This window comes from Homarus americanus, unplaced genomic scaffold (genome assembly GCF_018991925.1).
Source record: "Homarus americanus isolate GMGI-L3 unplaced genomic scaffold, GMGI_Hamer_2.0 scaffold58834, whole genome shotgun sequence".
NCBI lineage: Eukaryota > Metazoa > Arthropoda > Malacostraca > Decapoda > Nephropidae > Homarus > Homarus americanus.
Genome location: NW_024738206.1, coordinates 1 through 12,609, shown reverse-complemented (window position 1 = coordinate 12,609; position 12,609 = coordinate 1). Strand labels below are relative to the sequence as shown.

The following is a 12,609-nucleotide window of genomic DNA, read 5'->3' as shown; positions in this document are numbered from 1 at the left end:
CTTGTTTTCCATGTTACAATACATTGAAGCTAGTTGTATTAATGATATAAATTTTATGAAACCACCGAAAGGTTTTGTATTAATTTATTCTTAGATGTCCTATACAGCAGTACAGTATTATACAGATGGCTGACACAGGTGCAATGAAATAGGGACCGTGACGACCGAATGAGATAAAGTCACTTATAGGGGGAGGGGGTTTCACTTCAAATTCACTCTCATTAATACATCTTAAATGTATTGTAACATGGAAACTATGCAAACCGGTCATTTTACCATAGAGAAATTATCGTGTAGAATTATCCATGGATTTCATCCTCCAATTTAATGTACTCTTTGCTCAACCACACTGTACTGTATATAGCACGGAGGTTTACGTTTTCATTCAACTTGTATTAGGAATATTCATTCTATTCAAGCTTAGTTCATCTAAATCGTTATTGTCGAAACCTCACTCATCATATTGATATAAATTCTTTTAGATCTATAATCTTAGATAATAAGGACATTTCAACATTACTCTCTTCATTGTTTTATGCAGAATAAGCTTTAATTAAAGAAACACACTACACAGTGTGCAATGAACCAGGCGGGAAATACTTGTGGCATTTTATACCAGAGGAAGTTACAGAGGAGAGAAGTCATGCTGAGGTCATTGTTGATCATTTAGTGAACTGGCTAAAAGAGAGAGGAGCAGACCAGATCCTTTTGGCCATAGGAGGTGATAGCACGAATGTGAATACTGGCTGGGAGGGAGGAGTAATGCATTATGTGGAGGCCAAGCTCGGCAGGAAGTTGGTGTGGATTGTCTGTGACTTGCACACAGGGGAGTTGAGTCTCAGACACCTAGTGACTGTACTGGATGAAGAGACATTGAGCAACAACAGGAGGTCGGGACCCTAGGGAAGGTGTTAGACACTGCCATTGAACTGGAGATCAACCCAAACTTCACGAGGATCACTGTTGGTCCTCCTCTACCCAATCTCGCTCAGGAGGTAGTCAAGGATCTCAGCACAGACCAAACATATGGCTACAGAATCATCACTGCCATCAGATCAGGAGAGGTAACTCAGAGTCTAGCTCTCTTGGAGATTGGGCCAGTCTGTCACAGTAGGTGGCTCACCACTGCTCTAAGGTTCTGCAAATTGTGGATTTCCAAACATGAGCTGAAGGGCTGAAACATCTGAGGATAATTGTGGAATTCATAGTTAAATCAGAGCTGGGTGGAGGGTCCCCAGCATGTACTGTGCCAGCTGAAACTGCTCAAAGGGTCCGACGAAGGATGTGGTAGGAATAGTGATGCCTACAGTAAAGATATCAGCATGGTATGCACACTCTGTGGCTGTGCTCCAGGCCATACTGTGCAATGAGGTGGAGGAGGAGAGGAGGAATGCTGTGAAAAGGATACTGGAAATCAGAGGTGAAGGAGATAAGGACACACAAGTAGGAGAATGCAGTGTCAGATCCAGGAGGACTCCTGACGTTAACCCATAATCCACGAAACTCTCGGAGCTTATTGAATGGAACTCTGGAGTAACTGAGCCTCCACTGACTTGTTCCCTCACCACTGCTGCAATCATGGAGTTTCTGGATAGACCAATGGAAGTTCCTGCATGGCCCTCACACACACACAGTCAGTAGAGAGGTGTGTGAGGATGACAACTGAAGCAGCACAAAATGTTTACTGAAAGGAGAGGAGAGAGGCGTATACCAGGGGCCAGGTAGCCTGTAGGGAACTCATGTCCATAAACAGGAACAAGGAAGACATGACCACCTTGGTAAAGTTCTAAAAACCTTTCTGGTAACCTGACTCTCTCATAAAATGTCGTTATATAGAATACAAATATGCAAAAATTGCAAGTTTTTCGTGAATTTCTACTCAAAATATAAATAGCTCGGGGTGGTCAAATCCGGATTTTGAAGCCATATTTCGATTTAGCATACACAAATGTATAATTTATTTACTAGTTGTCTTTCAAACTCTAAACTTATTATTTTGCACACCTAAATTGACACCCCTAAAATGAGGTGAACAACAAATTAATTATCTACAGTTGAAACAAATTAGTACCATATATAAAAAAAAAAGCTGATCAACTGTTAATCCACAATAAGACATCAATTCCGAAGATAGTGGTTTGGTAGATTTGATCGGCATCCATTACAACAGTTATGTTTTTATCTTAAACATGAGACACATAATTTATACGAAGGAGTCCGTTTCACAATTAGCCTGACATTGGTCTTATGACACGATTTTACAATAACTGTGACACGCACTCCACCTCTTGTATTTTAATGCCGTACAGTTAATTGGATTTATTCAACCACATATATTAAAAATCGTTGCATTTAAGTTTTACTAGGCTGCTTCTGAGCATTGTTAAGATATTCACTAGCTTACTCAGTATGAGATGTTTAAGGGGTGTCAGTATATGATGCAGCGGAGGAATCACTAGTAACAACAAAAAGCAACAGCACAAATGTGAAGTAGAAAATTATTAAATATAAAAAATATACCCTTTCCCCATAAGTAAGCATAAGAACTCATTGATTCTCTATAAAAGTGCAACTCCAAAATAGAAATCACTCAATCATAAATCACACATATGAACATCCTCATGAGTGAAGCGATACAAGATGCTTCAAATGCTAAAAAGAAATATGACCGATTTCGTTCAAGGAGTGTGATGGATGTCATTAAGCTCCTCATGTATGATCTTTTCTCTGGCCTCCTCAGCAAGTTGATAAATGGTGGCCAAGTCCCCTGGTCACTAACAGGGTCAAGGTCTCTGTTGCTTTCCCTCTTACATTTAACGTCACGACAAGATGGGCGGAGCCTCCGGTATATAAACCTGGCGCGTCCATCAGTGGACACCAGTCTCGTTCTTCCCTCACACCTCAACCTCACACCTCAACATGGTTCTTAAGGTAAACAAATGGGGATGATGTATATTGCTGTGATCACTGTGCTTTGAAAAAAAAAACTTGAGGTCCTATTTTGCTTTGAATTACGTTATGATTCGGTGGTTTTCAGGTTTTCGTCATCGCTGTCCTTGTGGCCGTCACTATCGCTGACACTATCCCCTACACCCCTCCACATCCCTCCTACAACGCTCCTGCCCCTACTGTAAGTTGTTGCGTGTGTTTATATCTTATGACTGAATCATATTTTCTCTACGATTTTTATTTTTCAATATAATTATGATAAAAAGAAACTATATAATCCGTTAAATTGTCCTTGTCCTTAAGTTACGATATTTTTTATTTATTTCCATGAGATGCTACAATTATAACTTGACTTGTGTATCATTTTGACTTCCAGGGTCCTGCCCAGTACAACTTTGACTGGTCAGTGAACGACGCAAACTCCGGCAACGACTACGGCCACAACGAAGGTCGTAATGGATACGATACTCAGGGATCCTATTATGTTCAGCTTCCCGACGGTCGTTTGCAGAGGGTTACCTACACCGTGAACGGCGACTCCGGTTACGTGGCTCAAGTTGAATATGAGGGTGAGGCACAGTACTCAGCCTACCAACCCGCCCCCAGTTATCAGCCAGCGCCTGCCTATAGGCCTGCCCCTACCTATACGCCCACCCCAAGCTATAATTAACATAAAGAAGGACTTATATAAGAGCGCTGCTTTCTAATGCAAACGTTGGATTATGTGTAAACTATTAGACAAATAAAATGATCAAATAAATACCCTGTCTTAAAAAATATTGCGGAAATGAAGAAAATGAAAGTAACAAATAAATACAATGGTCAAGAGAAACTCTATATATATATATATATATATATATATATATATATATATATATATATATATATATATATATATATATATATATATATATATGTAACCGGTCGGAATTTACTGGACTTTATTTTCTCACTTGACTTGGGGTTTATTAAAGATTATTAGATGGTAATGGCAGTGGAAGCGCCCCTTAGTGAGAAATCCCGAACCAGCACAAGAGCACTTAAATTTACTAACAAAATGAATTGTCCGTGACCCGTGGAAGGATAGCGTCTGTGACTGAGATGAATGAGACACACTGTAAATTTTAGACACTTATATTCCCTCCAACTACAAACACAATCAAATAATGGTGCACCAATATGCGCACCTCTTAATTTGAACTTAAAACACTACTCTGAGGAATAAAAGTTATACATGATATAGAAATTATTAGAAACTCAGGCAACAATAAATTTGAAGTATTAAGAAATGATTTTTGCACACATGAAACAGGCCTTAAGGGCTTTCACAAAATAATATCAGTCACTTAGGAAATGGTATTAAAAAATAAGAAATTAAATACTCTACAATGAATAGACCTTAAGGGCACTCAACAAAATTATATCACCCCAACAGATGCACACTTCCTAACCTAACTTAACCACTACTCTGGGGAACAAAGGTTATACCTGAGATCAGAATTATGAAGAAAAATTAGATGCATTAAAGAATCAAATCACAGTATCACTCTGGTTCCACTTAGTGACACAAACATTCAAACAACAATACTATCAAAATTATTTAAGAAATATTAAACCACACACGTCAAGATAACATCAGTAACTGAGAAATGGTATTAACTACACACAAATATTTTGTCACTATTATTGGTTTGTTACTGGGTCCACCAATACCCGTGAACCATGCTCCACCCAACTCAACATACACCCGTAATAAGGGAGATAAAATGTTCCTCTAGGTATCTCCTAGAGTCCTAGACTCATAGTCTCAGTGTGTGACCATTAATTTACTCAGATAGCCTCAGTGTACTCCCAGTGCGTCCATAAAGCGGAAGGGAGTGAGCCAATCAGACCTTGTACAGTTGAGAGAAGCTTTAGCTTCCCGTTAGCAAGAGGGTTTCACTAAGCTGCTCGGGACATGTGGTGTTGTGAGCCGAGGTAGAGGAGAGCTGATGACCCCAACGATCGTCCCGTCGTCAGCTGGGCACCCAGACGGCTAGATTCCCTCAAGAGATCCTTTGATACCCCGCTAAACAGTGACAGGCCTACACTGATCGGTCCAATGGCGACAATCGCCACCCTCAATCATCAACGGCAGTCACAAACGGCAGTCAATCTCTCGCAGTCATCACTCTCGCAGTCAAACTCCGGTCAAGTGGGTTCTGACGGAAACCCTGAAATGAACTCACTGTTAGCTCTTGTTAACTTTACCACTGCCCTATCTAACCCTGTCTGAGATCGAATGAGACTTACTTGTTATGCTTCAATAGTGCAACACAGGTGACTAGGCCACGTGACTATTTCTGTGACGGACGCGCAGGGACGTCTTGTTTGTCTGAATGCTTCCCCGTGACTGAGGGAGAGCCAGCGTCGTGTCTCTCCAAGGCGCTAGCTTAGGCCTACGTGACATATTTTCCGCCTTACTAATAACTCCTTGGGACACCCGTAACATTATTCAGACTGATAAACGATCTATAATAATTTCAAATTCAATAATAGTCCCTTAACTTCATGAATCGCATCATTATTAATTCGACAAATTACATTTAATATCATATAGGCCTAGTTCCACAACCTTCCAATATGTGCGGGGAGCGCTCTCTTCCCTCAGACGACCTTGAACGCTCAGTATCGCTAATGGCGGGGCATTTGAAATTACTCTGAAATTTCTGAATATTACAATCGACCCCCCTAAAAAAAGACAGCACTGTCCTCATGTGCTGAGAAAACATACATACGACCCCCCTAAAAATTTGTTCTAAGAAACTGCATCTTACCCCTTTTGCTAAACGCAGCATTCCCGTCTTCTCCACTTCTCTCTCCCGCTAACATTCGACTCCCCTAAAAAAAAAAAGCACTGTCCTCATGTGCTGAGAGAACAACTTAGAAGCCACCTTCAACTCTGCCGTATTCCAACTCGCAGCCAGCAACTCCATTTCTTCCTAGCCCAACTCAAAACCAACCAGACCATCACGCTCCCCTTTTGCCTGGCCCTTAACTAGAGAACCAATGTCAAAATTAATACCAGCCCAAACAAACATGCTCTCCTTTGCCTGGCCCTTGAACTAAGAGAACCAGTGTCAAAACAATACTCAGTCCATCTCAAACATGCTCTCCTTTGCCTGGCCCTTGAACTAAGAGGAACCAGTGTCAAAACAATACTCAGTCCACGTCTCCGAACCTCATGCCGGCAGACCAACCCTCTGACAATGTACCAGTCCATATTAGTGAGGCCCTGGACATTACAACCGTACTCTCAATCCCGCTCATGACAGCAACCACTACTCAACGCACATCTCTGACCTAACCATCTCTCCAATCCCCTCTGCCCTACTCACAACTCCTCCAACTCACCCCCTACAACCTGCCTTTTCTCATTACCATGCACCCTAAACTGTAATCGGTCGGCTTCGTCTTGTCTCTCAGCTGGAGGGCTCGATCAACCTCTCTGAACTACTTACGTACCCCTATATTTCCCACTTGGACCTCACACTTCCTTGACTGCTGGACGTGTGCCTGACATTCACCCCTTGTTTCCTCCCTGAACCGTTGAATGTGTGCCTGAAACTCCCACTTGAACCTGTTTACCTGTGCTTGATAATCCCTCTTTAGGTCTCCGAACTCCTCTCTCAGCTGTACTAAGGTCCCGCGGCCGTCTCTCTTCCTCCTCATACACATCTCTACTGTCAAGCCTAACCAACTCAGTCCGGGCACAAGGATGAGCATCAGTGCGAGTTCAATCCCTACCATTACTAACCAACACATGATGGCGTTCATTATCCCAACCACAGTACTATCAGTCACGACATTAAAAACTACGCTCTGCTACCATTTGTAACCGGTCGGAATTTACTGGACTTTATTTTCTCACTTGACTTGGGGTTTATTAAAGATTATAAGATGGTAATGGCAGTGGAAGCGCCCCTTGAGAAAAATCCCGAACCAGCACAAGAATACTTAAATCTACTAAACAAAATGAATTGTCCGTGACCCGTGGAAGGATAGCGTCTGTGACTGGGATGAATGAGACACACTGTAAAATTTAGACACTTATATTCCTTCCAACACTACAAACACAATCAAATAATGGTACACCAATATGCGCACCTCTTAACTTGAACTTAAAACACTACTCTGGGGAATAAAAGTTATACATGATATAGAAATTATTAGAAACTCAGGCAACAATAAATTTGAAGTATTAAGAAATGTTGCTTGCACACATGAAACAGCCCTTAAGGGCTTTCACAAAATAATATGAGTCACTTAGGAAATGGTATTAAAAAATAAGAAATTAAATACTCTACACTGAATAGGCCTTAAGGGCTTTCAACAAAATAATATCAGTCACTGAGGAAATGGTAATAAAAAATAAGAAATTAAATACTCTACAATGAATAGGCCTTAAGGGCTTTCAACAAAATAATATCAGTCACTGAGGAAATGGTAATAAAAAATAGGAAATTAAATACCCTACAATGAATAGGCCTTAAGGGCACTCAACAAAATTATATCACCCCAACAGATGCACACTTCCTAACCTAACTTAACCACTACTGTGGGGAACAAAGGTTATACCTGAGATCAGAATTATGAAGAAAAATTAGATGCATTAAAAGAATCAAATCACAGTATCACTCTGGTTCCACTTAATGACACAAACATTAAAAAAACAATACTATCAAAATTATTTAAGAAATATTGAACTACACACGCCAAGATAATATCAGTAACTGAGAAATGGTATTAACTACCCCCAAATATATTCACTATTATTAATATGTTACTGGGTCCACCATTACTCGTGAACCATGCTCCACCCAACTCAACATACACCCGTAATAAGGGAGATAAAATGTTCCTACTAGGTATCTCCTAGAGTCCTAGACTCATGGTCTCAGTGTGTGACCATTAATTTACTCAGATAACCTCAGTGTACTATCAGTGCGTCCATAAAGCGGAAGGGAGTGAGCCAGTCAGACCTTGTACAGTTGAGAGAAGCTTTAGCTTCCCGTTAGCAAGAGGGTTTCACTAAGCTGCTCGAGACATGTGGTGTTGTCAGCCGAGGTAGAGGAAAGCTGATGCCCCAACGATCGTCCCGTCGTCAGCTGGGCATCCAGACGGCTAGATTCCCTCAAGCGATCCTTTGATACCCCGCTAAACAGTGACAGGCCTACACTGATCGGTCCAATGGCGACAATCGCCACCCTCAATCATCAACGGCAGTCAGTCTCTCGCAGTCAAACTCCGGTCAACTCCGGTCAACTCCAGTCAAGTGGGTTCTGACGGAAACCCTGAAATGAACTCACTGTTAGCTCTAGTTTACTTTACCACTGCCCTATCTAACCCTGTCTGAGATCGAATGAGACTTACTTGTTATAATGCAATAGCGCAGCACAGCTGACTAGGCCACGTGACTATTTCTGTGACGGACGCGCAGGGACGTCTTGTTTGCCTGACTGCTCCCCGTGACTGAGGGAGAGCCAGCGTCGCGTCCTCTCAAGGCGTTAGCTTAGGCCTACGTGACATATTTTCCGCTTAACTAATAACTCCTTGGGACACCCGTAACATTATTCAGACTGATAAACGATCTATAATAATTTCAAATTCAATAATAGTCCCTTAACTTCATGAATCGCATCATTATTAATTCGGCAAATTACATTTAATATCATATAGGCCTAGTTCCACAACCTCCCACTATGTGCGGGGAGCGCTCTCTTCCCTCAGACGACCTTGAACGCTCAGTATCGCTAATGGCGGGGCATTTGAAATTTCTGAATATTATATATATATATATATATATATATATATATATATATATATATATATATATATATATATATATATATATATATATATATATATATATATATATATATATATATATATATATATGAAAAATATTAGACGTATTATAGCCTTGGTAGGAAAAATTATAAGAGCTAAAAGCACTGCCTGATGGGTGAGAGATATGAAACATATATTTAATATTTGTAATTCTCGTATAGCTGATGATAACCTCGCTGAACACACGCAGTTGACTTCCTCATATACACACTATTTACATTATCCGCTTCAATACTCTTAGGGTCCTGAGTAATTAAATACTTTATAAGGGTGATTCAGCAAAGAGTACATTAAATTGGAGGATGAAATCTTTGGATAATTCTAGCCCACAACGTCTCTGTGATAAAATGTCACTTTCTGCATAGTTTCCATGTTACAATACATTGAAGCTGTTGTATTAATGAGAGTGAATTTGATGTGAAACCACCGAAAGGGTTTTGTATTAATTTATTCTTAGATGTCTTATATACAGCAGTACAGTATTATACAGATGGGTGACACAGGTGCAATGAAATAGGGACCATGACGACCGAATGAGATAAAGTCATTTACAGGGGGGAGGGGTTTTCACTTCAAATTCACTCTCATTAACACATCTTAAATGTATTGTAACATGGAAACTATGCAAACCGGTCATTTTACCATAGAGAAATTATGGTGTAGAATTATCCATGGATTTCATCCTCCAATTTAATGTACTCTTTGCTCAACCACATTGTACTGTATATAGTACAGAGGTTTAAGTTTTCATTCAACTTGTATTAGGAATATTCATTCTATTCACAGCTTAGTTCATCTAAATCGTTATTGTCGAAACCTCACTGATCATATTGATATAAATTCTTTTAGATCAATAATCTTATATAATAAGGACATTTCAACATTACTCTCTTCATTGTTTTATGCAGAATAAGCTTTAATTAAAGAAACACACTACACAGTGTGCAATGAACCAGGCGGGAAATACTTGTGGCATTTTATACCAGAAGAAGCTACAGAGGAGAGAAGTCATGCTGAGGTCATTGTTGATCATTTAGTGAACTGGCTAAAAGAGAGAGGAGCAGACCAGATCCTTTTGGCCTTAGGAGGTGATAGCACGAATGTGAATACTGGCTGGGAGGCAGGAGTAATGCATTATGTGGAGGCCAAGCTCGGCAGGAAGTTGGTGTGGATTGTCTGTGACTTGCACACACGGGAGTTGAGTCTCAGACACCTAGTGACTGTACTGGATGAAGAGACATTGAGCAACAACAGGAGGTCGGGCCCCTAGGGAAGGTGTTAGACACTGCCATTGAACTGGAGATCAACCCAAACTTCACGAGGATCACTGTTGGTCCTCCTCTACCCAATCTCGCTCAGGAGGTAGTCAAGGATCTCAGCACAGACCAAACATATGGCTACAGAATCATCACTGCCATCAGATCAGGAGAGGTAACTCAGAGTCTAGCTCTCTTGGAGATTGGGCCAGTCTGTCACAGTAGGTGGCTCACCACTGCTCTAAGGTTCTGCAAATTGTGGATTTCCAAACATGAGCTGAAGGGCTGAAACATCTGAGGATAATTGTGGAATTCATAGTTAAATCAGAGCTGGGTGGAGGGTCCCAAGCATGTACTGTGACAGCTGAAACTGCTCAAAGGGTCCGACGAAGGATGTGGTAGGAATAGTGATGCCTACAGTAAAGATATCAGCATGGTATGCACACTCTGAGGAGGAGAGGAGGAAAGCTGTGAAAAGGATACTGGAAATCAGAGGTGAAGAGGAGATAAGGACACACAAGTAGGAGGAAGCCAGTAAGTCAGATCCAAGAGGACTCTGACGTTGGCTTATCAGCCACCAGCTCTCAGGCTTACTGAGATGGAACTCTTGGGAGCAACCTTGACCCTCCACAGGCATTCCCTCACTGCTGCAATCATGGAGTTTCTGGATGAATTGATGGAAGTTCACTGCATGGCCCTCACACACACAGTCAGTAGAGGTGTGTGAGGATGACATAACTGAAGCAGCACAACATGTTTACTGAAAGGAGAGGAGAGAGGCGTACACCAGGGGCCAGGTAGCCTGTAGGGAACTCATGTCCATAAACAGGAACAAGGAAGACATGACCACCTTGGTAAAGTTCTTAAAACCTTTCTGGTAACCTGACTCTCTCATAAAATGTCGTTATATAGAATACAAATATGCAAAAATTGCAAGTTTTTCGTGAATTTCTACTCAAAATATAAATAGCTCGGGGTGGTCAAATCCGGATTTTGAAGCCATATTTCGATTTAGCATACACAAATGTATAATTTATTTACTAGTTGTCTTTCAAACTCTAAACTTATTACTTTGCACACCTAAATTGACACCCCTAAAATGAGGTGAACAACAAATTAATTATCTACAGTTGAAACAAATTAGTACCAAATAAAAAAAAAAAGCTGATCAACTGTTAATCCACAATAAGACATCAATGCCGAAGATAGTGGTTTGGTAGATTTGATCGGCATCCATTACAACAGTTATGTTTTTATCTTAAACATGAGACACATAATTTATACGAAGGAGTCCGTTTCACAATTAGCCTGACATTGGTCTTATGACACGATTTTACAATAACTGTGACACGCACTCCACCTCTTGTATTTTAATGCCGTACAGTTAATTGGATTTATTCAACCACATATATTAAAAATCTTTGCATTTGAGTTTTACTAGGCTACTTCTGAGCATTGTTAAGATATTCACTAGCTTACTCAATATGAGATGTTTAAGAGGGTGTCAGTATATGATGCAGCGGAGGAATCACTAGTAATAACAAAAAGCAACAGCACAAATGTGAAGTAGAAAATTATTAAATAAAAAAATATACCCTTTCCCCATAAATAAGCATAAGAACTCATTGATTCTCTATAAAAGTGCAACTCCAAAATAGAAATCACTCAATCATAAATCACACATATGAACATCCTCATCAGTGAAGCGATACAAGATGCTTCAAATGCTAAAAAGAAATATGACCGATTTCGTTCAAGGAGTGTGATGGATGTCATTAAGCTCCTCATGTATGATCTTTTCTCTGGCCTCCTCAGCAAGTTGATAAATGGTGGCCAAGTCCCCTGGTCACTAACAGGGTCAAGGTCTCTGTTGCTTTCCCTCTTACATTTAGCGTCACGACAAGATGGGCGGAGCCTCCGGTATATAAACCTGGCGCGTCCATCAGTGGACACCAGTCTCGTTCTTCCCTCACACCTCAACATGGTTCTTAAGGTAAACAAATGGGGATGATGTATATTGCTGTGATCACTGTGCTTTGAAAAAAAAAAACTTGAGGTCCTATTTTGCTTTGAATTACGTCATGATTCGGTGGTTTTCAGGTTTTCGTCATCGCTGTCCTTGTGGCCGTCACTATCGCTGACACTATCCCCTACACCCCTCCACATCCCTCCTACAACGCTCCTGCCCCTACTGTAAGTTGTCGCGTGTGTTTATATCTTATGACTGAATCATATTTTCTCTACGATTTTATTTTTCAATATAATTATGATAAAAAGAAACTATATAATCCGTTAAATTGTCCTTGTCCTTAAGTTACGATATTTTTTATTTATTTCCATGAGATGCTACGATTATAACTTGACTTGTGTATCATTTTGACTTCCAGGGTCCTGCCCAGTACAACTTTGACTGGTCAGTGAACGACGCAAACTCCGGCAACGACTACGGCCACAACGAAGGTCGTAATGGATACGATACTCAGGGATCCTATTATGTTCAGCTTCCCGACGGTCG

At 40.6% G+C, this 12,609-nt stretch overlaps 1 protein-coding gene across 1 annotated transcript; it reads left to right on the top strand.

Annotated features, from left to right (window-relative positions):
* Window positions 1–2,906: 2,906 nt before the first annotated feature.
* Window positions 2,907–3,738, top strand: LOC121873751 (cuticle protein 7-like). Its single transcript, XM_042377454.1, has 3 exons — window positions 2,907–2,931; window positions 3,038–3,130; window positions 3,326–3,738. Exons 1-3 carry the CDS (start codon window positions 2,920–2,922, stop codon window positions 3,617–3,619), a joined length of 399 nt encoding a protein of 132 aa, XP_042233388.1. The 5' UTR covers window positions 2,907–2,919; the 3' UTR covers window positions 3,620–3,738.
* Window positions 3,739–12,609: the final 8,871 nt, after the last annotated feature.

What these genes read in the sequence shown, in the direction of transcription:
- LOC121873751 (XM_042377454.1), top strand. An exon ending in ACAACGCTCCTGCCCCTACT is followed by an intron (nt 3,131 to 3,325) that starts GTAAGTTGTTGC and finishes TTTGACTTCCAG; the next exon opens with GGTCCTGCCCAGTACAACTT.